The sequence below is a fragment of the Molothrus aeneus genome, chromosome 3, assembly GCF_037042795.1.
Source record: "Molothrus aeneus isolate 106 chromosome 3, BPBGC_Maene_1.0, whole genome shotgun sequence".
NCBI lineage: Eukaryota > Metazoa > Chordata > Aves > Passeriformes > Icteridae > Molothrus > Molothrus aeneus.
The window spans coordinates 6,599,979-6,624,947 of record NC_089648.1 but is presented as its reverse complement, the minus strand read 5'-3'; the positions used below and the strand labels follow the sequence as shown (position 1 = coordinate 6,624,947).

At 48.5% G+C, this 24,969-nt stretch overlaps 1 protein-coding gene across 1 annotated transcript in view; it reads left to right on the top strand.

The window, feature by feature from the left end:
* Positions 1–24,969, top strand: part of GALNT14 (polypeptide N-acetylgalactosaminyltransferase 14) — a 99,020-nt gene that overhangs the window by 28,165 nt on the left and 45,886 nt on the right. Inside the window, exon 2 of the mRNA XM_066546184.1 lies at positions 5,581–5,750. Coding sequence (XP_066402281.1) covers positions 5,581–5,750 — 170 coding nt within the window. The remainder of the gene's footprint in view (positions 1–5,580; positions 5,751–24,969) is intronic.

The following is a 24,969-nucleotide window of genomic DNA, read 5'->3' as shown; positions in this document are numbered from 1 at the left end:
AGCCCTATCCTGTTTGAAGTATTATAATCCTTTCAGATGGCATTAGTGCCTGGGCCAGCAGCAGCTCTATAATTGAACCTCCTGTTTGCAGGGGCCCTGCGCTTCAGTGAGACTTCTAAATCTCATTTGTGTAATGCCTGGTTGCAGTTCCTGCTGAAAGATTGCCCTCTGCCTCCAGTGCCCCCGAGCCTGCTGAGCACAAGGATGTCCTCGCTGGCAGAGGAGTGACAGAGCGTGACTGGGCAGCAGCAGAGTGCTGCATGGCATCTGAGTTTCCAGAGCTTTCACCTGTTTATTGGACCTTGTGATAGGCTGATGTAATTTTTAATTCCCCCCCCCGCCCCTTCCTGGTTTTTTAATGCCTGAGTCCCAGAGAATGGGCTCAGTGACAAGTGCTCAGTCAGGTATTTTGTAGGGATGAGATTTTCCAGGGAAAGCTGGGTGTGAGGGGAATCGAGGTAGGGGCACATTTGGCTGCTACCAGACTCCTTTGGGGTCATCTTTACACCTGCACAAGCAAAAACCCTTTTTCTGGCCAAATGGTTTCCCTGGAAAACCCTGTCAGCTCTGCCAGCCCCCTGGGCTGGCTTGGGTTTACTGCCTCCTGAAATGCCATGTGTGTCATTCACATTCTCTGAAAAAATGCCTTAGCCCAGGGTTTTTCTCCTGGGAAGCTGAAAGGCAGAGAGAGCAAAAGAAAAGAGAACAGAAAAGAGAAAAGAAAAACAGTTCTTATCTCATTTGCTTCTCCTGTGTTGTACTCATGTGGAATGTGTTTGGAGATTGTTTTACCCACAGGTGATTGTTTCATTGGATTCTGGTGTGAGTTGTTTTGACTCATTGGCCAATTGGGGCCAAGCGGTGTCAGGACTCTGGAAAGAGTCACGAGTTTTCATTATTATCTTTTTAGCATTGAGTAAGTATCTTTTCTGTATTCTTTAGTATAGTATAGTATTCTTTAATATAGTATCATAAAATAATAAATTAGCCTTTTGATAAGATGGAGTCAGATGCATCATTCTCTCCCCTCGTCGGTGGCCCTGCATTTACAATAAGCTCATGGCATTGGTCTGATTCACTCTGGTCTGAAGGCAAAACTTAGCAGACCCGAAAGGAAAACAGTTTTTATTTTAGTAAAGGCTTAAGTTCTCTATGTTAAAACAGTGCCACAAAAGAAGAAAGTGAGTCAGAATCTCCCTTTGGCTCGCACTGCCCACTCCTTGTCTTGCTGGGCAGCTGGAGGCTGGCCCTGGGGACTGGTGTGACCGGCCCATCCCTGTCCCTGCTGGCTCCTCTGGGGAGGCTTTTCACCTGACATGCCCTTGCACTGCTGGGCTGCCTCTGGGTGGCCAAAGTGCTGTCCCAGCTGCCCTTTCCCTGCCAGTGTCCAGCCTGGCCTGGCCTCCCGTGCCCTGCCAGGGGACGCCATGGCCCCACAGCAGCAGCCGCCGCTGCTGTTCCTCCTTCCCGCTCCAGCAATCCCTGCTGTACTGTAATCACACAATTATTATGCCGTTAAAATGTCATATTCGCAGAAATCCACATAAACAAGGCATTAGCAGTTGCCAGGAAATTGTAGTTTTACTGCTAATGACCCATTTTCCCCCTGCAGCACCACTTGTTTTTTTTCTTAAATATTATTTTTTCCCTTCTTTGTTTCTTTGGTGGTTTTTTTTGGTTGTTTTGTTTTGTTTCTGAGCTCTGATTTAAGAGGCAAATGACGAATTACATCTTTGCACTGAGAGGCTTTTAATCTTTAATGTACAGTTACAGTGAAAAGCTGCCTCTGGTCTGTGTGCCCTTAGCCAGCGAGGGTGATGGGTGGTTTTGGAGGAGGTGCCTTTAGTGGGTCATTTTTTGGGGGATGCTTTCGTGAAATGGCAGAGAACGCTCTTGGTGACCCCTGCTCTTGGCTGGATGCTGGTGTGAGACGGAAGCTTCTCTTCTCTCCATAATAAGTTTTGTCAGTGTCTTTTTGTGGGTGTCCCTGTCCTTGACCACCCCTGGGGGACTCCCCAGGGTGGTGTTGGAAGAGGCAACACTTGTTTGCCAAGAGCAGACAGCCCCTCCTTGGATGTATTTTTCTTCTCTTTCCTTCTGCTCATTGAGTCTCTCAAACTCTTTTAAGCGTTGACTGTGTTTCCTATAATTAATACCAGTCATTAAACTGCAGTGTTGAAAGAGAAATTACCTAATTCCAAGGAAAAAAAAAGAGAAAATTTATTACTAGCACGTGAGAGAAAATGATTAGGAAACTTGGAGAGATGAGCCCTGTAGAAGATAAATAGAAAGGCAAGTGGAGTATTGACTTGATCCTTTTCTAGTGCAGGGTAATTTGGCCTCTAAAGTGACTTAGATCATAATAAATTAAATTTAGATTTCTGCACATCAGTTAAATAACTCCCAAGACAGAATTCTGGTGTGAGGAAGAGGTGATTATACATTGTGGAAATATTATAATGAAGACCTTATCTGGTAACCTGTAACCAATGTGCTGTCCCTGGGTAAGCAAAGGGGATTTCTCCTGGTGCTTTAACTCTCATTCCCTGTCTCAGATCAGGTGCAGGTGAGAAACAGGTGAGTCCCTGTGTGTGGGTTGGTGAGGTCTCCTGCCTCCTGCTGCTTGCAGAGCTGGGAGCTTCTCATGCTTTCCTCTCCTGCTTTGAGCAGCTGTGTTTTGCAGAGGTCAGTGTGCACCTGTGTCTGAGCTGAGCATTCTGCTCCAATTTCAGTTCCCTTTTAGGGAGGCTTGGGATGGAAAGAACACCCAGAAGATTTGGGCAGGTGATGCAGACCAAAATCTACCTCTGGCTGAAAAAGTGAACCCAATCCCTGGTCTTGTTGTGTGGCCAGATAGGGATTAAAATAACTGTTTAATCTCTGGCATCTAGTTACTGTAGATCTCAGGTGTGTATTTAATTACCCACTATTTAGTACCCATCCCACAGATAGCTTTTCTCAGCCCAAAAAGAAGAACCTGGGTGAATCAAGGTGGGCTGGTGTCTTTCAGGTGGAGATTGCACAGGAGTATTAATTAGTCACTGCAGAGTTAACCAGGAATGCAACCCTAGAATGCAGTATATATCCTGAGCAGGATGAGAGGTGAATACTGTGGGGTGAGGTGCTGGTATTTGTCCATTTCCTGCTGGGACCCTACCCCTGGTAACAGCACATTAGTGGAGTTAGATGGAAAATGCTATCCCAGACCCTGGAGGACCCTGCCACATGCCAAACCCTGCTTCTGCTGCCTGACCAGAGCACTGCTGCACTTACAGCAGGTGCAGAAGCTCCAGTTTTCTTGAGGGAATCCACCAGCCCTCCCACCTGAGCCATCAGTCAAATTCTTGCCTATCTGTACCTTTCTAGCTGATCCAAGGCTATTGGGTATAACTGACATCACAAAAACCAAAACAACATACACACCCACACCCTACAGCCTTAAGTGCTGTGTGGCCACTTTCGAAAGCCATTTCTCTTCTTATTAAGTTTGATAAAACCAACTTTTATTTTTCTTCACAGCATTAAAATTTAGGGACTGCAGCTCCGGTGGTTGTTTCAGCAGCGCCAGGCCTCCTGGGGTCATCGTGAAATCTTACAAACATCAGGCTCTCGCTGGCTCCGCAATGCAATCGCCTCACTCTTCCCTGATCTTTTACTGCTGTGCTAAATCATGTTTTGCAAGATGCCTGAGAAAAAACCCAACATAAACAGCATTTATCACCCCGTGCACGTCGGCCCTCCCCAAAGTCCGCGGCTGGGTTATGTGCGTCCTCCTCGTAAAACTCCTGCAGGGACCTCACTGGTTTCGTAACTTTCTCCCAGCCTTGAATGACTTTATTCCAGTCCTGAATAACTTCCTCTCAGTGTGGCTGGTGATTCAGGGGTTTCTTCTGATCTCCTCACACTGGGGAAGGTGCTGGAGGAGGTCCTGAGAAGGCCATGGGGTCACACCAGGGGAGGGTGAATACAACCCTGTATCTGGAAACCCTTGCATCCCTGGAATTTCTTGGCTCTTGGGAGTGCTTGGGAATGCTCACGTCACCATAACCCAGAGCAATATGGGGCATCCTCTGGCTGGAGGTGCCTGGCTTGCTCCTGTGGTGGTTTACTTGCAGGAGCCAGTGCTCCCTCCTCCCCTTCCTGTGACTACAAAAAATGCACTGCCAGATGCGAGTAAAATCAATTATGGGATAAAAATCGCCCTTTTCAAAAGCTTCATTTTGCGCTATTAGCAGGCAAAATCGACTTTGAGATGGTGTGAACTGAGGAGGGGAAAAAAAAAAGAAAAGCAGAAGTAAAGATCAATTATTGGATAAGATCACAATTTTCTTTAGGGCTGAGATGTGTGTAAATGTTTGCATCTCTCAGTGTTACAGGTAGGCTGAGATCAAAGAGGTTGTGCTGCTGTAGTGATGAGATCTTATCGGCGCTGTTTTGTGCTGGCTGCCTCAGACACTGCCAAAGGATGCTTAAACCCCCGACAGCTTCTGCTGCTCAGGGATGCTTCAACCCCGACAGCACCGAGCCACCAAGAAATGCTTAAACCCCCCCAAGGTTGTTGAAGCTGCTGGGTAACCCCAAAATGCAGCTCTTCCATCCTGGAGCAGGGGGGACGTGCTTCCCTGCTCTTGTCCCTTCAGTGGGGCTGAAGTCCTCAGTGGGAGACGTGTGGTGGCAAAGATGGACTGAAATTGGGCTGGGAGCATGATGGCCCCCTTCTTCCAGGGTCCTGTTGCTGGAGCTGAGGCTAGGATGTGGCTGTGGAAATGTGGGATTACTCCTTTCCTGCCTGAAAGGTTATGGGGGCAATGGGCCATGTGTTTTAAAATACCTTTGTTTTTTGCCTGCAGAGAAATTAAAACCCTTACAAAATGTTTGTGCTGCTTGAAAGGGGCATCCACCAGAGACCTGAATTTGGGTTCAGATTAGTCATTTTAATTCAAATTGGCAGACTCTCTTCTACATATTGTTTCAGGACAAAAAATAAACCCTGAAGACCTCATGGGACTCTATAGGAGTGTGCCTCTTGCTGACGGAGTGACAAAACTGTCCTTTGTCCCCTCAAAAAGGAAAGAAGCCCAGAAGTTTCTCTTCTTGATTAGGTGAAAAAGCCACCTCATAGGCCTGGGGGACTTCACCTCAAACTTAAGGATAGCTAATTAGAAGAAGCCAGAAAGTCCCACCTTTAGGGCAATTTACTAGAAAAAGAAATGACCGAAGAAACCAATCGCTTTTGTAAGGTGTTTCACCAGGAGCAAGAACCTCTGGCACCTGGCTGGGTTTTTCTCTGTTTGTTACTTTGCCTTTTTGTTTCCAACACTGCAGCAGAAGCCATCCTGCTGATTTTTATGCCTCCAAAGGTAGCTGAGCCATCTTGGGTGTGTTGCAGACCTCGGAGAGCTTATGAGAGCGGGCTCGAAGAGGCTGCTCTCACAGGACTCCTCGCTGGCCGCTCTCGCAGCGCTTGCCCGAGTTGCGGGGATGGTGGAGCTCCAGTGGGGCTTGGGAGGAGCTCTGGAGCGGGGTCAGGCGTGCTCCGCTCTCTGCTGTGTCTAACGGGGGCTGGCTTTGTGCGCGCAGGAATCGGAGGCGGACTGGGACGACCTGTGGGATCAGTTCGAAGAGCGGAGGTACCTGAGCGCCCGGAGGTGGAAGGGCGGCGAGGACCCGTACCGGCTGCACGCCTTCAACCAGCGGGAGAGCGAGAGGATCCCCAGTGACCGCGCTGTCCGCGACACCCGCCACCACAGGTGCTGCCTCCTCCTCCTCCTCTTCCTCGCCAAACTTCATGGCGTGGCGGCTGGGAAAAAAACGCCAACCGCTTACTTGTTTTTAAAATTTTTAAAAGTTTAGTAGTAGTAAAATGGTCATAAAAAATAGCAATACAATTAGAGTAATAGTAATTTGGACAAATTGAATGAGGACAATCTGAGACAATAAATACAAAGAGTTACGGACAGTCCGGGTACCTTTTTCAGGGCAGCACGAGCCGGAAAAAGGACCCACGTTAACAGAGGATTAACCCTTAAAAGCAGCAGCCTGTTGCATATTCATACACCTCATACATGATGCATAAATTCCATTCAAACACAGGATTCTGTTTGGTCATCATCAGCTTCTTCCTTTGAATCCTAACAGCGCCTTCGAGGCAGGAAGAAGTTGGTTTCTTCTGATAAGAGGGCAGTAAATTCTTTTTCTCTGAAAGATTTAGGTGTCCTATGGCTGCTATCTCACTGTGAGTCCTTTCTTTGAAAAAAGTATCCTACATAGCATAGTTTCTATTTTAACATTTTTTAATAACCTAAAACTATATTTAACACAGTACTTAAGAGAATTAATAGAGCATTACTTTCTAACACAACACATATAATATTCATTTTAATATTTGCGAAAAGCCAATCATAAAATACATGCATTTTTCACAGGGGCCTAGTCCTGTTCCCCTCCAGGGATGTGGTTTCGGGTGCTCTTGGGATTGGGTCTGTCTGGGTTGTATTTCTGGGATTGAGTGTTTCCCTTTGCTTGATTTCTTGGCATGTCTGGAAGTTTTAAACCTGCTAATTGAAACTGTATAAATTATTCCCATAGGGAAAGAAAGGGAAGGCCTTTATTTTCCCTTTAGAAAAGTATTGGGTTTGCAAGAGCAAGTCTCACTGTTGGGCAAAGTCTTCACAGGTGCTGAGAACTCCTGCTCTGCAGATGCACTGAGGTGATGAAAGGGGGATAAAATAACTGCTGAGTGCTGAAATTGCTCTGCAGAGAGAGGAGTGGGGAATAAAGGGTAATTGCTGAGTGAGGAGGAGAGAAGGGTAAGAACTTGTTGGATTACGAGCTGCTCCAGCACCACTGAGGTCAGAACTATCATTTGGTGCCCAAAGGAGCTCTTGGGAAAGGCAGGGAGGATTGCAGCCTTGTAGATGGAGCTGCACTCCCCTGTCAGTGTGAGAAGAGTTGGGGTGGGAGTTTTGGTGCTCCCTTCCTTGCTGAGGTCTCAGCTGTAGTCTCCCTCTGGTTGCCTTTTCCAATCTCTCTAGGGAAGAGCTGCCCTTCCTGCTGAAGGTCAGTGGGGTTAATTGTTAGTTTGCTGGATGGGGTGATGCGAGGATGTCCCAATGGTGAGGGAAAAGCTCCCAAGGTCCCCTCAATGCAGTTTTCCTCCTTGTCCTCCTTGAGGACACAGTGTATGCCTGGCCCCTGCTGTCAGTCACCAGTCCACAGCCAGTGCAAGCTCTTTCCATGGAGCTGTGCCTGGCATTATGTCCCAAATTGCTGGCAGCGGCTGTCTCTACTGCCTTGTCCTGGGAGCCCTTTTGGGGAAGTCCTGCTCTGGTGGGAGCTCTGTGCTGGACCCAGCCATAGCACCCCGCTGCCTGTGCTGCACCTTGCTCCCAGATCAGAGTGACTCCACTCCTGGCATCTGACCCAGCTCTGAACTTCCCCCGTTCCAGTTCCAATGCAGCACTTGGGCTGAAATGCTGAAACAGCACCAGCTCCCCAGCCCTGTAGCAAACCATGTGCTTATTTATTTATTTAGCTTCTTTTTGTTGTAAGGACCAGATGCTCCTTTCTCCGGAGAGGAGCTGTCAGCCCTGACGGACGCCTGTTATAGCTGAGCAGAGAGTGAATGTGCTATTCCTGGAGAGAATTAATGCCAGGGATATTAACCATCTGCCCTATTAAAAGGGAAGATTGCCTTGGTTGCCCCTTGCCTACCCTGGCTGTGCAGTGGCAGCCACCTTGTTCCTGGGCAGGCAGATGTGGCACTGAGTGCTCCTGTGAAAGAAAAGTTCTCATTAAGGAGGAAGAGAGGGCACAGCACGTGGGAGGGGCTGGGGCTAATTTAATTTGTTTCCAATTTCCTTAAGCCGGTAATTGGATTCTGATTTATTGAATATGCCTGAGGAATGCTGCGGATGATGCACCATTAGCCAAGCATTAGAGTAGCCACGGAGGAAATGGAGCTGCCGGCAGGTCTGGGGGAGGCAGGCGCTGATGGAGAGGATGGAGGAGGGAGAAGGATCAAGGATTGGTGGTTGAGGGAGAGAGGAAAGTGAAGAGCTGAGCCCTCTCTGGAAAAATAATCTTTACTTAGAGCACAGGTGTCCTGGGAGCTGCTGCAGGTGATGGTCAGGCCCTGCCGTGCAGCCTGGAAGCTGGCCTTGAACTGTGCAGCAGAAATGTGCGGGAAAGCATGGATAAGCATGGCCTGCTCTCGGAGCAGGGAGAAGTTGCTGGTGGCTGTGCAAGAACATAGAAAGGGAATGCACCATGGGGTTGATTAGATGCCCTCCTGTGAAGAGGAGAGCAGGGTTGTGTGGAGCAGGCTGTTGTGGGAGAAGGGACAGCTGCAGTGCTCCTGCTGCATGTCCTACTGGAGGCTGTGTTTAGAGGCTTGGTTTCAATGGAAAACTTGGATTAAGCTGCTCAGAGTGAACCCAGAGAGTTGGGCCTCAATTCTATTCCAGCTGACTTTGAGGCAATGCAGGACCCCACACTAAGGGGTGCCACTGTGCCAAGAGGCTCCTGGCGAGCATGTGCAAGGGTTTTGGAGGCTTTGGAGAGGGTCTCATCCATCATTTCAGCTCCTTGCCATTGATAAACAACTTCTCCCTCAGCCTCTCGGTGAGATGTTGTGCTCTGCTTTGTGACAAGGTTTCCAGTGTGTTGGCTCTCCATCCTTCTTGCCTCTGCATGATATGTGACAGCACTGAGATGGACCTTCAGACCGTGGTAATGCCCAGAGACCCAAACATTGGATCCTAATCCTAGGCACTGGGATGTGGGAATGCTGCTCCTCACAGCTTCTCTGTGGGGTATTTTTCATTAGGATGGTTGCAGAAAGTTTCCTGGTGTTTTCTCTGCTAATCCAGCCGAGCATCTGGACTTGCCAGCGATAGCTGAATATACAAAATCTGGCAAGGGCTGAGCAGCAAGCTCCTTGCCAGGAGGTCATGGAGAGGGCAAATACTTTCAATGGGATGGGATGTGGCACTGACAGCCAGTTGCTTAGCAATGTTTGCTGGATTGATTTTGTTTTTAAATTGCAGCCAGTGGAATAGTTTCAGATGGAGAGGAATTGCAGTGTTCCAAGAAATCAGAGCAGGAGAAACCGTGGTGGCTCTCTTTGTCTGCCTCTGGCTAGTGCAGGGCTATGAACTTCAGCTCGATTTGTGGGTGATTTCAGCCAGGGAGCTGTCATGCTTTCTGTGGACTACTTTGTGTCACTTGGCCTGGGAGATCTCACAGCTGGAGCGTTGCTCCTGGTGACTTTCTTGTGTTTCACCGCATTCCTGGTTGCACATGAACTATGCCCTTGGACCACATAAAGGGCTGCCTTTCTCCATGGAGAAGACCTCGGATGCTCCTGTGGTGGTGCATCCCATCTTCCCCAAAAGTCAAGGTTGAACCATCCCTGTGATTGCATCAGCAGACCGGACCTGGAGCTTGGTGGTTATCCAGACTGTGCACAGCCAGCTCATTCCTCCGGAGTGGGTGGCTAGTCTCCCTCCACCATGGTAGCCACATGCACTGGGAATTACCTCATCCCCACCTCCCACAACTCCCACCGGCAAACTGCGGGACCGAAGCGGCGGCGAATGAGTCAGTGCCGGAGGAGAGGAGCGGAGCTTTCCAGCACTGCTCAGCAGCTCGGAAAGCCGGCAGGAGCCAGGACGTGTCGCCCCCAGCCAGAAGATTTCGTCGTGATGGCTCCTGGGCTTTTTCCATCTGTGGCAGACAGCTCCTGGGGAGGCTGGTGCTCACCACGCCAGTGCTCCATATGCTGCTTGGGCTGCCCTCCGCCTCGCCGTGCCCCGCTGGCTCTGATGGATGCGCGGATGCTGTTGTGGCTGCCAGGCTCGGCTGGGACCCGGCACCGGCCCGGGCGGGGGTTTGTGCTGGCTGAGGGGGGAATTTGGGGATAAGGAGAGGAGATGAGAGGCTGGAGGAGAGGTGAGAGCCTCCAGCAGACTTCTCCAGCCACTGCAAATCACGTCAGCCAGCTTCAGGCATCTCCCAGCATCTGTTTTCCTCTATTTGTTTTGCTTCTTATTTCAGCAGTGCTGGTACATGTTTAGTAGTGCTGTCTCAAGAGCTGATAAAGCAAGAAGGCCAAGGATGGAGCCCTCTCAAATTCTTGCACAAGATTGCATTTTTGAAATTCCCTCCTTCCCTGAGTCTCAAGTGCTTTACAAGAGGTCCTACCTACCCAACTGAAGTTTAATTTTACAGCTGCTTAGGGGTGTGTTTGTGTATGTGTGTCTGAGATAGAGAAAGCAGCTGCTAAGATCAAGTTGTGATTGAAGCACGAGGCTGGCAGGGATGCTGCAGGCACGAAGATCAGGTGTTGCATTGTCTGCTGAAGGTGAGAGCATCCTGGCAGCCCAGAAGCCAGGTCCTGACAACTTGTGCCCCCTAGAAAACCTCTGCTGTTATAGTGTTATAGTCTTATTCTCTTTGAGAACAACAGCACACACTCTTAAGATTTCCTCCAGGTTTCTTCTCTTAAATCCCTTTGCTAAGCCAGTTGGAGAGTATCCCCTGGGTAGGAAGGCAGTTTAGGACTGGTTGCTCTGCTCATATGGTCTGTTTTTGGAGGGATGGGAAGATGCAGGTGATGCCTGTGAGGTTTCCCTAAGGCAGAGAGCTGCTGTCTTGTATTCTCAAGGTCCAGAAATGCCAGGATTTCAGCCCTCAAGTGGAGCATTACACACTGCAGTGCTGTTTTGACCCATTAATTCCAGCTTACATCCCAGGGGTGCAGAGCTTGCACATTTCACATTAGGGTGGAGCAGCTGTGGTTGGGGTAGGCAAAAATACCTGACTGTGCTGAGAGTGGGCATGACTGGAAAGAACAGGTGGTCCTGAGGGTCACCTCTGCTGGGTGTGGTACCTGTGGACACGGGCACCTGGGGCTGAGCATGGCTCTCTGCCCTTCCCTGTCTCCCTCTTGGGCACGGCTGGCATGCGGGAGCGCATGTTGGCATCCCTGTGCAGATGGCAAGAGGGCAGCTGTGGCACGGGCAGGCTTTGGAGTGGCTCTGGTTTTGGGTGAGGTGATGATTGCCACCCAGCAGTGGCTCTGGTTTTGGGTGAGGTGATGATTGCCACCCAGCAGTGGCTCTGATTTTGGGTGAGGTGATGATTGCCACCCAGGAGCGGGTCTGATTTTGGGTGAGGTGATGATTGCCACCCAGCAGTGGCTCTGGTTTTGGGTGAGGTGATGATTGCCACCCAGGAGTGGCAAGCACTGAGAATGTGGTGATGTCTTCTTGGGAATGAGGAGTCGAAGGGGAGAAAAGCTGGCAGCAATGCCTTTGGTTTGGCATGTTTATGATGCCCTTGGACTTCTCACATTGCCTTGTCTTCTTCCAGCTTCCTCTCCCACCAGACCAAAACCACTTTGAGGTTGTTTGTGAGGTGAACAATGGGTCTCAGCAGCCAGACATGTGGGTTTTGCCCCACATAGGAATGTAAGCATCTTACCTTTCTTGCCTGGTTTCTTGAGAGTCCTCAAAGGAGGAACTTAATGTCTGGATGCCAATATGTATGAAAAAGCCCAGGCAGGACAGAGTGGGGGCTCTGCTCTGCTGTCCTCAGTGATACCTGAACATCAGACCTGCAGAAGCAGGTGAGTCCTAGGGTCCCTAGCAGGTGACCAGACCCACTTTGAATTTGAGGGAGGGTTTGTAGGGACCTAGATGGACCTTGCACAGTTGAGAGCAAAACCAAACCAACAGATTTTTGAGGTCTCCTGTTATCTTTCACTTTGCTGACTCCATACATTTCTTACTTTGGCCTCTGGACTGTAGCTGGGCTAATCCACTTTCCTGTGTAATGCAGACTAAGTCCTGAGGGATTATTATTTTTAAAATGTGCTTGTTCAAGCAGTGTCTCATGAGTTGCTGGCTCGGGGGGTGCTGTGTAGACCAGGGCAAGAGGTGGTGTGGGCAGGGGTGCATGTGCTCATGGTCTTCCTATGCCTGGTGCTGCTGGGTGCATCTCCCTGGGGCACAGGGGTGGTGGGGCAGGTGTGAGCAGAGGAGCCTTGAGTGCAGGGCAGATGGGTGGGCCCGTCTCGGGTCAGCTGTTGATGTTCTCTGCCCCGAGATGTGCAGGGTGTCTCTGCTTCGGCCCGCGCGACTCAAGAACGAGTCTGGACTCTTCGCTTTTTGGTCTTGAGGTTGTTTATTAATTCTTATCTATAAAATTTTCTTTCTGCCCAGCTGAGATCTGCTCAGCAGGGCAGCCACAGGCACTCTGACCGCCCCCAAGGTGCTGTTGTCCTTTTATACTACAAACTACGTGTATCATATTTACTCTTAATTCCCGATACCTATCACCTGTGTTAGACAGTGCACTTCTACTCTAAACCAATCCCAAAGTGCCAACATCGCTGCAGAAAATGGAGAACAAGAAGAAGAAAGAAGAAGGACTAGACACGCCCTGATTCCTCCATCTTGTCCCCATAACCCCCATACCAAAAATCCTAAAATCTACATTTTCACCCTGTGAATATCTTATTATTACACTATTCAAACCTGTGTGACTTTCACGTCCTCTTACAAAGTTGGCAACTCACTGCAAGGGTCAAAATCGAATCTCCAGGTGTTCTGGGAAGCACACCAGGGACTCCGAGCCCCCTGACGGGGTTCTCGGCAGCTCTGGACATCCGAAGGGATGTGCTGAGTTCCCACAGACCCCTGCCCATGGGTTTGGATGAAGGAGGGAGCCAGGTGAGGAGGATGGGGAGAGAGGGAGTGCTCACGTGCTGCCACATCTCTGGAGGTGGCAGTGGTGAGAGCTGGAGGAGGTGTCCTGCTGTGGCCAGGTGTCTGTGCTGCTGGCTCTGCTCTGTCCTGTCCCCTCTTGTGCGGATGTTCCCCCATGAGAAGCGCCTGATGCCCTGAGGGGAGAAGAGTGGCAGCACCTTGTGTGAGCTTGGGGTGGCTGGATGTGAGAGGGTCCAGGTTTCTTCTTGCCTTTGGGGCTCTTTATTAGCTGCTTGGTGGCTGTCAGCAATGTCCTGAGGAGTTTTTCTGTCACTTGATTTATTATTCCAGCTGTTACTCTGTTTTCTGGGCAGAGCCAGGATATTTGTCATTTCATTGCAAAATAAGATTTATCACATTTCAGCAAAATCCGGTATGTGTGAGGGCTGTGCAGATCTTTTGCCTGCAAAGCATTTTGGGGCTGAAACAGCTGGGCAAGAGAAGATCTGGGATACCCCTGCCTTTGGTCTTGGTCTCCTTATTTCTAGTGACAGCAGGAGCAGAGCACGACCCTGCAGGTGAGCAGGTACACAAATCAGTGGCAGAAAACACATTTTACACAAAAGTATTTCTGTTAGGAAACGACGTGATTGCTTTTTTCCCTTGGACACCAGACCCCAAGAGGTTAGCTCTCAGTGCTGTGTTTTTCCATTATCTCCCTAGGCTGAGATCTCTCAGGATGAATATAGGAGAACCATCCTTTAAGTAGAGTTGGCCTTTCCCTTTGGGATAAACTAGAACTGCCAGCATTGGTCAAGGTCTTGGTTGTGCCCTTGGTCAGATGGCTTTTGTGGCCTAAATCTGAAACTTTCATGTTTATGTGGAGTGCTCACCTCTCATAGTGGCATTTTCACTTGTTCTTCTGGGTGAATTTGGACTTGAAACTGCAAGGGGGTTTGAGGAACCATTGTGTGATCAAAACACAGAGAGATTGTTTTCAGGTAGCACTGAGAACAAGGAGTATTGAGGTTGGCAATTCTTGGCAGCTAAGCAAGGAAAGCAAGACAGCTATTAATCAGAAACTGGCACTTCATAAAATCATAGAATAATTTGGGCTGGAAGAGACCACAGGAGGTCTCTCCACAGATCCAGCCTCCTGCTCCGAGTTGGGTCAGCTCTGTAATCAGCCCAGGTTCGTCTCAATGCAGAAAGGAATGAGCCCACTGGGACTCCTGCCTCTCAGGCTTGCCCCAGCATTTTGTAAAAGCTGATGCAATTTAAAAACCCTGGTTGCAGCCCATAGAATTTGTAGTTCTTTCCCTCCAGCTACCTGTGTTTGTGAAACAACTTTGAAGTTGCTTGAGGTGCTGTCATCTCCTCTTTTGGTGTTCATCACTTTTGGGTTATTTTAGCTACCATGCTCATGGATCTTCTCTGGCTTAACACTGCAAGCCTTTGCCAGCAGTGGGGTTGAGACAGGCTTGAGAAAACTTGGTCAAAGACAAAAATCCCATGGAGTCTCCACTCCATTATGTTGCTTGAAAGTGGACAAAAATATTCATTGTACCATTTTAGCCCTGCAGAAATCCAGTATTTTGTGTTTTCCTGCTTCTGCTGGAGCTGGTGTCTGGTACAGGTGTGGGAGTACCTGCACTGAGGTGCCTCTTTCTGATATTTGCACCTTCTGTTCCTGGAGAGCTCATGCAGAAGAGTGATGGGTCTCTGTGGGGACTCACCAGCTGCAAACTGAGCTGGACATGCACAATCCTGGGAGACAGCTGAGGAGTGTCCAGGTCCCCATACTGGGAGTTCCTGTGGCCACCCCAGTGTCTGTGACGTTTGCTGCCCCACGTTTCTTCTGGTGGAGGGCTCAGCTGACCTGATGGGTTCTGAGGCAGGGACTGGTGGCCTCAGAGGACAAAAACAGATGAATGCAGTGATCTTTTTTCAAATATCTTTCTACATACTGTCCTCTTTTGAAGCCTTCTGGGTTTGGGTTGTTTTTTTTTTTTTTGAATGTGGTAGGGGAAGAAGGGAGTAGATGAGAAGGATCTGCATGAAATGGGATTATTGTGGGTTTGAGCAGTGAGAGAAGTTGCATTCCCTGGGGATGGCTGCCTGTGTTTGAGCTGGGATGTCTGCTTGGCCAGCACTCCTGGCTAGACCATCATCCCAACATTCTCTTGTCCTGAAGAGGCCATTCTTCGTTCCTCATATGTGACAGGGCTCCTGCCATTGCCCACATTGGATGTTCCTGTGCCTTTCCAGGGGAGTTGCTGTGCTTCCTGGGCATCATGGACACCCAAACCACCCTGTGGGACTTGCACAAACTTCCGTGGAATGGAGAGAGGCTTTCAGGCACTGAGATCCCAATCCAAACCCAGATGCCTGAGGCAGCCTATGGTACTGCTCTGTGCCATCCAAGCCCTGCCTAATCACTCCCTGGAGCTAGAGATGCTGGGTTGGCTCACTCAGCACTGCCTCCTTGGCAGGGACACAGGGTCATTGTCACCACCCCAGGAAAACGAGCTCCTGCCACCCTCTTGGTTTCAGAGGTGCTATGTCTTCCTCACCCTGGCAGTATGGTGGCTCTGCTCAGGCTTTTGGAGCACAGCTCAGCTGATCCCAGGCTGCAAATCATGCCCTGCAGTCATGGGCTCTGGATGTTGGCTGTCACCAAGGGGCAGGAGCTGAGGTGAAGTGAGATGCTGCAGTTTTGTGTCTTGAGGGGCTGCCTAGAGAAAAGGCAGGCTGAGGAGCTTTCATTAAAAATGGTTCTGGGAAGGAATGCTGGGGCTGGGGGAAGCTGGTGTTTCTCCAGGAGCAGGGTTGGTTGTGTTTTGGTTGTGTCTGCTGTAGGGAGGTGGCAGATGTGACAGCATTTATCCTGCAGTGGTGGATTTTCAGTGCTATTTGTCCCCTCTTCATGAGAAGGATGAGGGTAACTTGAGAATCAGCTGAGGAGTGAGCCAGGCTCTCTGAGGAGCTGATGGAAGTGTATAGGCAGGTGTTTGGGATGCAGGAGGATGTGCCAGTTAAATGGTTGTGTTACTCTTTTTTTTTTTTTCTGGAGGGCAAAGCTACTTCCATCTGAATGGGCTGTGCAAGGAGTGTGAGTTATGGCACTTGTCTGCACAGCGAGCAAAAACTACTCCTGAGCTGTATTCTTGGCTAAAAGATGTCTGCAGGCCCAAGGGGACTGGCAGGGTGGGTCCTGGGGGAATCTGTAGGGACTCAGTGTCATGGAGTCTGGCTGCAGGCAGTGGGGATGACTGGACTGTTCCAGCAAATATCCTGGTAAAATACTACATTTCTTACTGCTGAGTTTTGTTTATCCAAGTTGTCCCTCCTCCGAGCCCCTCGGTGCCTTGCTGGGTGGGAAAAGCATCTGCATGGACAGGCATCCTCCCAAAGAGAATCTGAGGAGGGGGAGCATGCACAGCTTCCATCCCAGCTATTCCTTCCCTGAAGAATACCTTTATTTTCTGTTCCTTGCCAAAAACTGCGGTTTCAGAGAGGGGAAAAAAAGCTGAGAACTTCCTCTCCCCTCCCTCCCCCCCACACAGTGATGTATTTCTTTCCCCTAAGTCATTTTGGCTTTGTTTCCCTATGAGACAGTTTTGATTTCATTTTGGAAATTCCCCACTCACCCATCCCCACTGCATTTTGCCAAGAAAAAATGCACATACAAACCAGCTCTGGGTCGATTTGAAATGACCCTTCCCTCGTCCTTTTTCAGTCCCTCCATTTTCCCTGCTTGCATCCCAGCCCTGTGGAGAGATGTGCATTGTACTGAGGACTTCTGTGCAGGCACTGGGGGAACCTCCTCCTGCACAGTCCCTGTGGGAATTTACTTCAGCTGCTGGTTCCCCCATGAGAACAGGTTTGGTTTTGGGATGGAAGAATTAGGAGAGCCCATGGGATTTCCCTTTTGTTGTGCAGGCCGGTGCTGGAGCAATGGGGGAAGAGAGAGTGCCTGGGGAGAAGGGATTGGGACTGGTGCTCCAGTGTCAGTGCTCCTGGCTGAGTCACAGTGCCTTGGTTTTTTTAAAGCATCCTTGTACCAGAGGGCATGGAATGCACCAGAAGAATGTGTACAGCCTTTGAAGAGAGGGGTTTGCCTCTGTTAATGTCCTGTGGCAGGTTGGTTTGTGTTGAGGAGTACCTGCTGGTGAGATGCACTGTTAGCCCAGAGTTGAGCTGCTGTCTATCCATCAATGCCACGTGTCTCTCTCCAGCCTCTTGCTCAATCCCTTGGGAAATGGCAGAGCTACTGCTGCCAGGGCTAATTATTCCTCAAGACAGAAGACATTTGATAAAATATTAACCTTTTTCAAAAACAGAGCCCCAGTTAATTAGCTCCACTTTTGTGACACACTCACCCAGAGATAAAAGCTCATTCCCCAGATATCTGTCTGTGGAGCAGTGATCTTTCTGCATGTCCCTGTCACCATGGGGGACACAGAGGAGTGGAGGAGTGAGAGCTGGGAATTTAATAAAAGACAGTGACCTGCCAGTCACTGCGCCCTGAGGACAAACTGCTCCATTTCAAGGTGAGCAATGCCTGGGGAGAGGCACTGCTGCTTTTCTTCAAGAGCCTGGAGCTGGAAACAGAGACAGAGTGGGTGGTGGGATCCACCTCTCTGCCTACACCTGGGCTGTGTCTGTGTTGTCAGTGCCACATCTCTGGAGCTTGAGTCTGGGGGCTACGTGGGTAGGTAGGGCTCAGTAGAGCTGAGTGAATAACAGTGTTTCAGTTCTTTGGCTATTTAAGAGAAAGAAAAGCCAGGAGATGGCAATTTCAGGATAAACCCAAAGCAAAGCTGTTGGTGAATCTAAAAGTAAAAAGGCAGGAAAACTTAGAGCCAGAGAGATCTGTTTTTCTCATCCTGAAAAGGGAAAAATTTCATTTAGATCTCAAATGTTTTTGACACTTGAGTCATCTAAAAATGACAAGCTGTATTTAAAAGCAAGTGATTTTGAGTATCAGATGAAAAGTACACACTGGGCTCCTGAGGAACAAACGATGTGCTGGAGTGGAAGTGATGCTGCACCGCGCGTTGGTGGGTGCAGGAACCACTGGTGGGAGGCAGTCGCTGCACCAGGGAGAGGCTTCTTCCCAGGGGATGGAGGGAAGGGAGGGATGGGGGTCTCTGACACACCAGGACTGACTGCAGACCCAGCCATGGCCCTCGGGGTGGCTGTGCCAGCATCAGCTGTGGTATTTTCTGGGTCCCCGTTGTAGGGAGGAAATGATGAATCTGACTCCATGTTCTTAGAAGGCTAATTTGTTATTTTATTATGTATATTATATTAAAGAATACTATACTAAAACTATACTAAAGAATAGAGAAAGCCTTCTGTCTGTATCCTAAAAGATAATAATAAAAACTCGTCACTCTCTCCTCAGAGTTTCGACACAGCCTGACCGTGATTGGTCATTAAGTCAAAACAATTCACATGAAACCAATGAAACAATGACCAGTTTGTAAACAATGTCCAAACCACATTCCAAAGCAGAAAAACACAGGAGAAGCAAATCAGATAATTATTTTCCTTTTTCTCTGAGGCTTCTCAGCTTCCCAGGGGAAGAAATCCTGGCGAAGGGATTTTTCAGAAAATATGACGGTGACATCAGTCAGTCCATGGGGGCACAGGATTTCCTTTTTAAACTCCAGGTGCCTCCTTCCCTGCAAAGGATTGAAAGGATCCTGGGGTTTTTATAGGGAAGATAAACCCTTGCCTGTCTCAGTGGCCTTCAGGGGGTGCACCCACCTGAACCACACCAGGGCCCAGAGATGATTTTGTGGTGGCCATTCCTTCATCACCAAGTGCCTCAGCATTCCCAGGGTGCCATTGATCACCCTCTGCTAGAACCATCCTCTGCCTTTGACTGCTGTAACATATTGACCACTTGTCTTATGGTTATTATGTGCCATCGATTACTTTGATAACTTGCTCCGAGTAATTCTGACAGAATGAAGTTGTTTGTTTAACTCTCGTGCTTGTCTCGCTATTTCTATTGACCTAATATGTTTATGTAGGCTGAAATCAAAGTCAAGTATTAGTAAATAATGGAACTAATTCTCCAAGACTCGCTCCTGATGATAATTTAGGCCATGAGACAGTTTCTTCCATCAAGCTCTTGTTTGGTTTTTTCTTCTAGCCAGCACCTTAAATTCCTACTCCATCAGCTGCAGCAAAAGGGCATTTTGGTTTGGGGCCATTTGGGTGTATTTCTGCTTTGAGCACTGCAGATCCCTACATGTTGGAAGTGTTTTTGAGCTGTCACAGCATGGAGCTGGGTTTGTGCTTCCCCAGCTGTGACTGTGGAGGTGTTGTGAGGATGGGGACTTTCTCTGCTTTGATTTGCCACGTGATGCCAGGAAGCTCTCTGGTCAGAAAGCATCCTCCCTAAGGAATCTTTACATCCAGGGTTCCAACCGTCTGAAATGTACTTTCAGGTTTTCCTGGCTTCTAAAGATCTTTAATAATGGATTGGTGGTTGTCGATGAAGGTGCAATGTACCAGATTTTGCTTTTACTTCCACCAAGTGAAAAGCTCTGCCGTCAGCTCTGGTATTCCAGTAAAACTGGCATCAGTTTAAAATTCTACTGAATTGTACTGGTTTTGCTTTCTTCTTTTCACTTTTGTTGGCTCCATTTTTCTTTTTGCCTCAGTTCTGAGCAAGGAAGGATGGAGGGAGTCAAGAAGCAAGACAGACCCTGAGTCTGTGTGGAGGGCCCTAGAAGTCTGAATTATTCATGAGCTGCTTTGAAAATCCAGACACAGAATCTGGTTTAACTTGTTTTTAAAGGCAGCCGTGCTATTCTTTCCTTCTTTCTTAGTAAATTCTCTTTCTTTTCCCCTCTCCTTTTCTGAAGACAAAAACCCAGCAAATTTTTAATGAATTATAAATGCATCTTCTCATCAGTTTTGAGGTTCACAGGCAGCAGCACGTCATGTGCAGAGAAGGTTATTTTTGCCTTCTTGTATTTCCCCTTTTCTTCAAATTTAGTCGTTTGATTAATTTTTTAGATATCTGTCTTGCAGGGAGAAGAAAGAAAGAGACTGAAAGAGGGAGTGAGTTAGAGGAAATATTAATTGCATGCCAACCAAATCCAGAACTGCTTGAGATTCCAGAAGCTGTGTAGAAAAATGTATTTCTTGGTCAACCCAAGGAGACTGATCTCAGGTCAGCCAGTGGTTAAGTTGCACCAATTTGCAGGACTCCACTCTTTTGTGCATTTTCTAGTATTTTTGTGGGGAAGGAGCAGACTTGGACAGGTTCCTCTGAACATCTAATCTACAGCCAGAGCTGGTTCACAGCCCCAGCAGATTTTTCCTCAGGGCCTTCTTTGCAATTTTATCAAATTACATCTAGTTCAAACCTGCTGAATAATTCCTTGTGAGGAACCACCAGTGAGTATTTGTTGCAGATGTGCCTCCCTACCCTTGCTGAAGCCCTTGGACACCCTGAAGTCATCTGCTCAACCAGGGATTCCTCTCTTTGGATCACCATTGTTTCTCCCAGCCCCGACAGCGTCTGTTTCACGCCGCCCTAGGGATTTTTCAGCCCCTTTTTGGGAATGCAAACCTGAGGCACATGCCATTCCAGCACAGAGAAATCCTTCTGACCTTTCTCAAGGGTATTTTTTCACTTTGGCAAGCCAAACTTGAGCTGGCATTCCCTGCAATCATGTGGCACTGCCAGCTGACATCTGACTCCGCGTCCTTTCTTCTTTCCTTCTGGCACGGCTGCTTTCTGGACTGCTGAGCCTTCCAGCTGTGTTTCCAGGCTCTCTTTGCTCTAGGCCTTTGCTCTGGTGTTTCAGTAGCACCAACCTGCCCACAGCCATGGCCAGCCCAAGGTGGACCTGCAGGGGCCAGAGGGTCTGGAGCTGGTGGCGATTCCTGTCGCCGCTGCTTTTCCTGTTGTGCTGTGACAGTCGCACCCGTGCTCTGAGCTGCCACCTCCACACTCAGGTTGTGTCCTGGTGGAGCTGAGAGGCAGCACCAGAGGGAATCCCAGCGCTTTCTCAGCAGGTCCTTGTGCCAAACCTGACCCCACATGCAGGATGAGCCAGCAGCAATTGTCTCACTGCTCACAGCTGTGCCTCGGAGAGGCCCTGGGTGCTGTGGTGGTGCTGGAGATGCACAGACCATGGCCAGCCCTCTGTTTGGCAGCTTCTTCCTGACTGAGGAGGGGCAAAACATACCCAGAGAAAGGAGCAGGAGATGCTGGCATAACTTGGATGGAAAGGAGCATTTTGGAGGTCTCTCAAAGCTGAATGAAAAATACTTCGAGGCAAGATGCAGGAAGGGTGGCTTGGGGAGAGCCAAGAAGCAAGGGTATTGATGAGAAGTGAATGCCATGGAGATCACTTGACCCCTCTGTGTGCTCTGCTCAAGCAAATTCTGAATTGTTGTGCCCCATTTTTACTCTTGTATGAGACTGATGTATTGACTGTGTCGTGAGCAGCACTTCTTGAATTTGCCATCTCTGGAGGTCATCAAGTAATGATTTTTTGAAAGGTACTCTGCAGTCAGGCACAAGTCACTGGACTTAATGCATGGATAACTGCAAAATGCAGAAATAACTGGGAGAAATGCCAGAGGTTGTGTTGCCCAGAGGTCAGGTGAGGTGGTGCACAGTCCTGCCCAGCAGTAAGCTCTGTGAACTTCCTAGATTCCATATGAGTTGGCACATACATTGTTTTATAGCTCTATATCAAACCATATCCAGGGTTCCAATTTTTAGAGTATTTTCATGGATGTCTCCTAGGTTAGTTATTGGGAAGAAATTCTTTGCTCTGAGGGGAATGAGGCACTGGAATAGGTTGCCAAGAGAGGCTGTGGAATGCCACATCCCTGGAGGTGTTCAATTGTTGCATGAGATTTAGAGGAACGTGTTCTAGTGCAAGGTGTCCCTTCCCAAGGCAGGGAGTTGGAATTAGATGATTTCTAAGGTCCCTTCTAACCCAACATAAAAATATTCTATGTTTTTATGATTTATGAATTTTGCTTCAGCTCAAAGACAGGGCTTAGGCACAATAGTTTTCCACTGTTGTGGAAGCTACCCTGAGAGGTTGTCCTGAGAGGTGTGACCAAGGTGCCTGCATGTCCTGCCACCCGTCCCTACAGGTGTGCAGAGCCTGCATAGCAATCTTTGCCTTTCCACTGACAACTCTTTCTTACCTATGGTGGGTAAGTGGCTTCCTTTCTCACCAGGGCCATAATTTTCATTTTCTTCCCATGGGAACAATTTTTAAACATTCCTTGGGGAATGTCATCTGAAATCAGTGTGGTTTGTCCATCAGGGCTGGTGTGAACCCATGCTGTTGGTAATGTGAGATCCTCTGGGCTGATGTGAGAGTCCTGTGGCAGCAGAGGGCACACAAACCCAAATACCCTTATTTTGGATGCGTGGTGACAAGACTGTGTTCTCCCCATGTGTTTCCAAGGAGAAGAAAGGAGCCAGCAGGGAGGTGAAGGATGGTGTAGCTCTGCCTGATGCAGCTGCTGTTTGAAATAAATATGCAGAGGGTGCTTTGGAAGTGGTGAGCTGAGTTGAGGGAGAGTTTGGACTTCATGGAAAACGTTAAAAATTCAGAGCAGAGCTGTTGGCAAGTGATGGCTGTTGAAGTAGAGCAGAGGAATGAGCAGAAGCCTGGCAGGGGGAATCTAGGGGAGTGGGATGAGGATGATAATTTATTGAAGGAAATTAATGAGGCTCAGGAGAGGTGGGTTTTGAGAGACACAGCACTGCACTGTGGACATGTGATGTTGGATGAGCCTGGGGGCACCAGAAGAGGCTGATCTGGAACAGGGTCTGATGCCTAAAGAGGCTGATCTGGAGCAGAGGCTAGACACAGTTGAAGGAATAAAGTAGGTATTTATGAAAAGGCCTTCAAAGGATACACCTTGGGCAGTACAAGAGCCTGGCTGTGGCTCTACCCAAGATGGATGCAGGATGGATGACCAGTCACACATTTTCGCACTTTTATAGGTTTTGGCCCATTTACATATTGGGATCAATTGTCCAATTACAGCTTCAGGTTAAGAAGTCCCATCCTCCCAGATTGCTCTCCTCAATTTGCTGTTGTTGGTACTTCTTGAGCCTAAAGCTGCAATGGTGTCCTTGGTTCTCAGACTGGAAAAGAATTTTTTTGTCTAACTAAACTGTGAAGAGAATTTGCTAACACTTTATATGGAGTTCAGAGTCACACACTAAGACAGTACAGAATTTAAAAAATAAGAAAGTTAAAACTATTGGCATCAGGTCTATCTCTGTTCACACTGTTAATCTTTACCATTGTGCTGTGCAGCTGTGGTGGCAAGGTGGGCTTTGGTTTGGTGAGGGGCACTGAGAGTGAAGTTTGCCATTTTTAAATGTAAAATGGGTTCAGATTCCCTGGGAATGGGCATGTGCTGCCCTGTCAGGAGGATCTCTAAGGATGCAGGGGCAGCTGTGTGTGGAGGCTACCAGCTTGTGAGACCCCTCTGCTCACCAGCAGCACAAGGGCTGAAGAAGCTCAAGAAAAATATCTTGAGAAAGGGACTTTGGGAGCCATGCTGGAGTGTCCAAAGTTTGGGACTTTTCAGGAGAGCTTTTGCAATTCCTGCAGTGAGTGCAGGGCTCTGGCTGTCTGCTCCATGTCCCCACAAACAGGCACTGCATTTTTTATTTAGTTAACAGCACGTTGGGAATGTGGGGACAGTTGTGCTGCAACTGTCCAACCTGGAGGAAGTATAACAGGCAACCAGTCCAGCCTGGGATTTTCCAAGTGATTCCTAAGGTGTTTGTAGCCAGACTACCCCTTTCAGAGCTTCCTGATTGTGAAATTATTTCCGTTTTGAATGGAAAAAAAAAAAAAACTTCAGTCAAAAAGTGACTCTTCCCATCAAATGAAGTTTGACTTCTTGCATGAGAAAATAAGAATTGTTCTCTATCTGGGTGCTCTCCCTGGGGTTTTTAGGGCAGGCCAGCCTGGTTTCTGTCTCCTTTCACCCCACCCAGATGCTGGGAACCTGCAGAGCTGCCTGGCAGCTTTCTTGCTTGCACTTGCTGTGCTAGGATTGCTCTCCAGTCCTGCTGCAAGGTTTCAAAGCATCAAACTTTAAATGGTTTTAGCCAGTGAGTTTCAACACACTGCAAATACAGGCAGTGCAGTTACTACTTTTTTTTTTCCTTTTCTTCTTTTTCTTCTTTTCTTTTTTTTTTTTTTTTAACAATCTAAAAAAACTCTCAAGCTTTCATTGGTTTCCTGAAAATGTTGTGGGTGTTGGTTTTGTTTTGTTTTTTTTTTTGCTGGCAAATGGGTGACCTATGAAATACCATCAACAGCACAAAACGTTTATCCAGTGACAGCCTGAGGTAGCACAGGCAGCTTTTAGCAGGTTTATTTTCATTATTACAGCAATTTTAGGGCTGCATGCTGCAATTTTCACTTGCAGTGAGGTATTAAATTGAAATTACCCCAGATGTAATTGTCACACAAAATAATTCTGGACATGCTGGATTTAATGCTTTTCCAAGCTGTGGTTTTTATTACCCAAGTAAGTGCCAAAAAAAGACACTTGTAGTCAACAACTTAAAGTGAAATCTGCCTTCTGGGGACCCAGGATGTTTAGCTGCAGTTACACTGGGGGAGGAATGGGGGGGGGAAAAAAAGGGACCAAGTGGAGGAAACTTTGGGAGGGCTCCTGAAAGAAGAACCCAGGGGTAAAATCCTGGGCAAGGAGAGAGTCAGAGCCATAAAGCACCCAGGAGGAGGAGCCCTGGGAGGAAGATCAGCAGCTCTGCCTCACCCTTTGCAGGCAGGGTTTGGAGAGGCAAGTCCCAGCTGTGGTGTAGTGCTGGTCACAGAGGCGAAGCGAGGCTGGAGGTCCATAGCAGCATCGTTCCTGTCCTTGGGATGTGACAAGCCTCACGAGACACGAGCCAGAGGTGAATTGCAGCTCTGGAGGTGCCCGTGTGTGACATTCCAGCTTCTCCCACACGCACATTGCCTGGTTGGGCCGGTCTGGTGTGTCAGCACCTGGGATTTTAGAAGCAGGTTGTTGCTCAGGAGGAGCCTGAGCCAGCCTGCAGCAGCCCCAGCACTCCCACCCGTGGGAGGCACAGACACTCCCAGCTCCTGCTTTCTTTACCAGCTCCTGGGCTGTTGTAACAGCGTAAGTAAAGTATTGATGACTTTGTATTTTCCACTCCCGCTCGTTCTTTGCCAGAAATAGCTTCCCTTGTTGGCTCCACAGA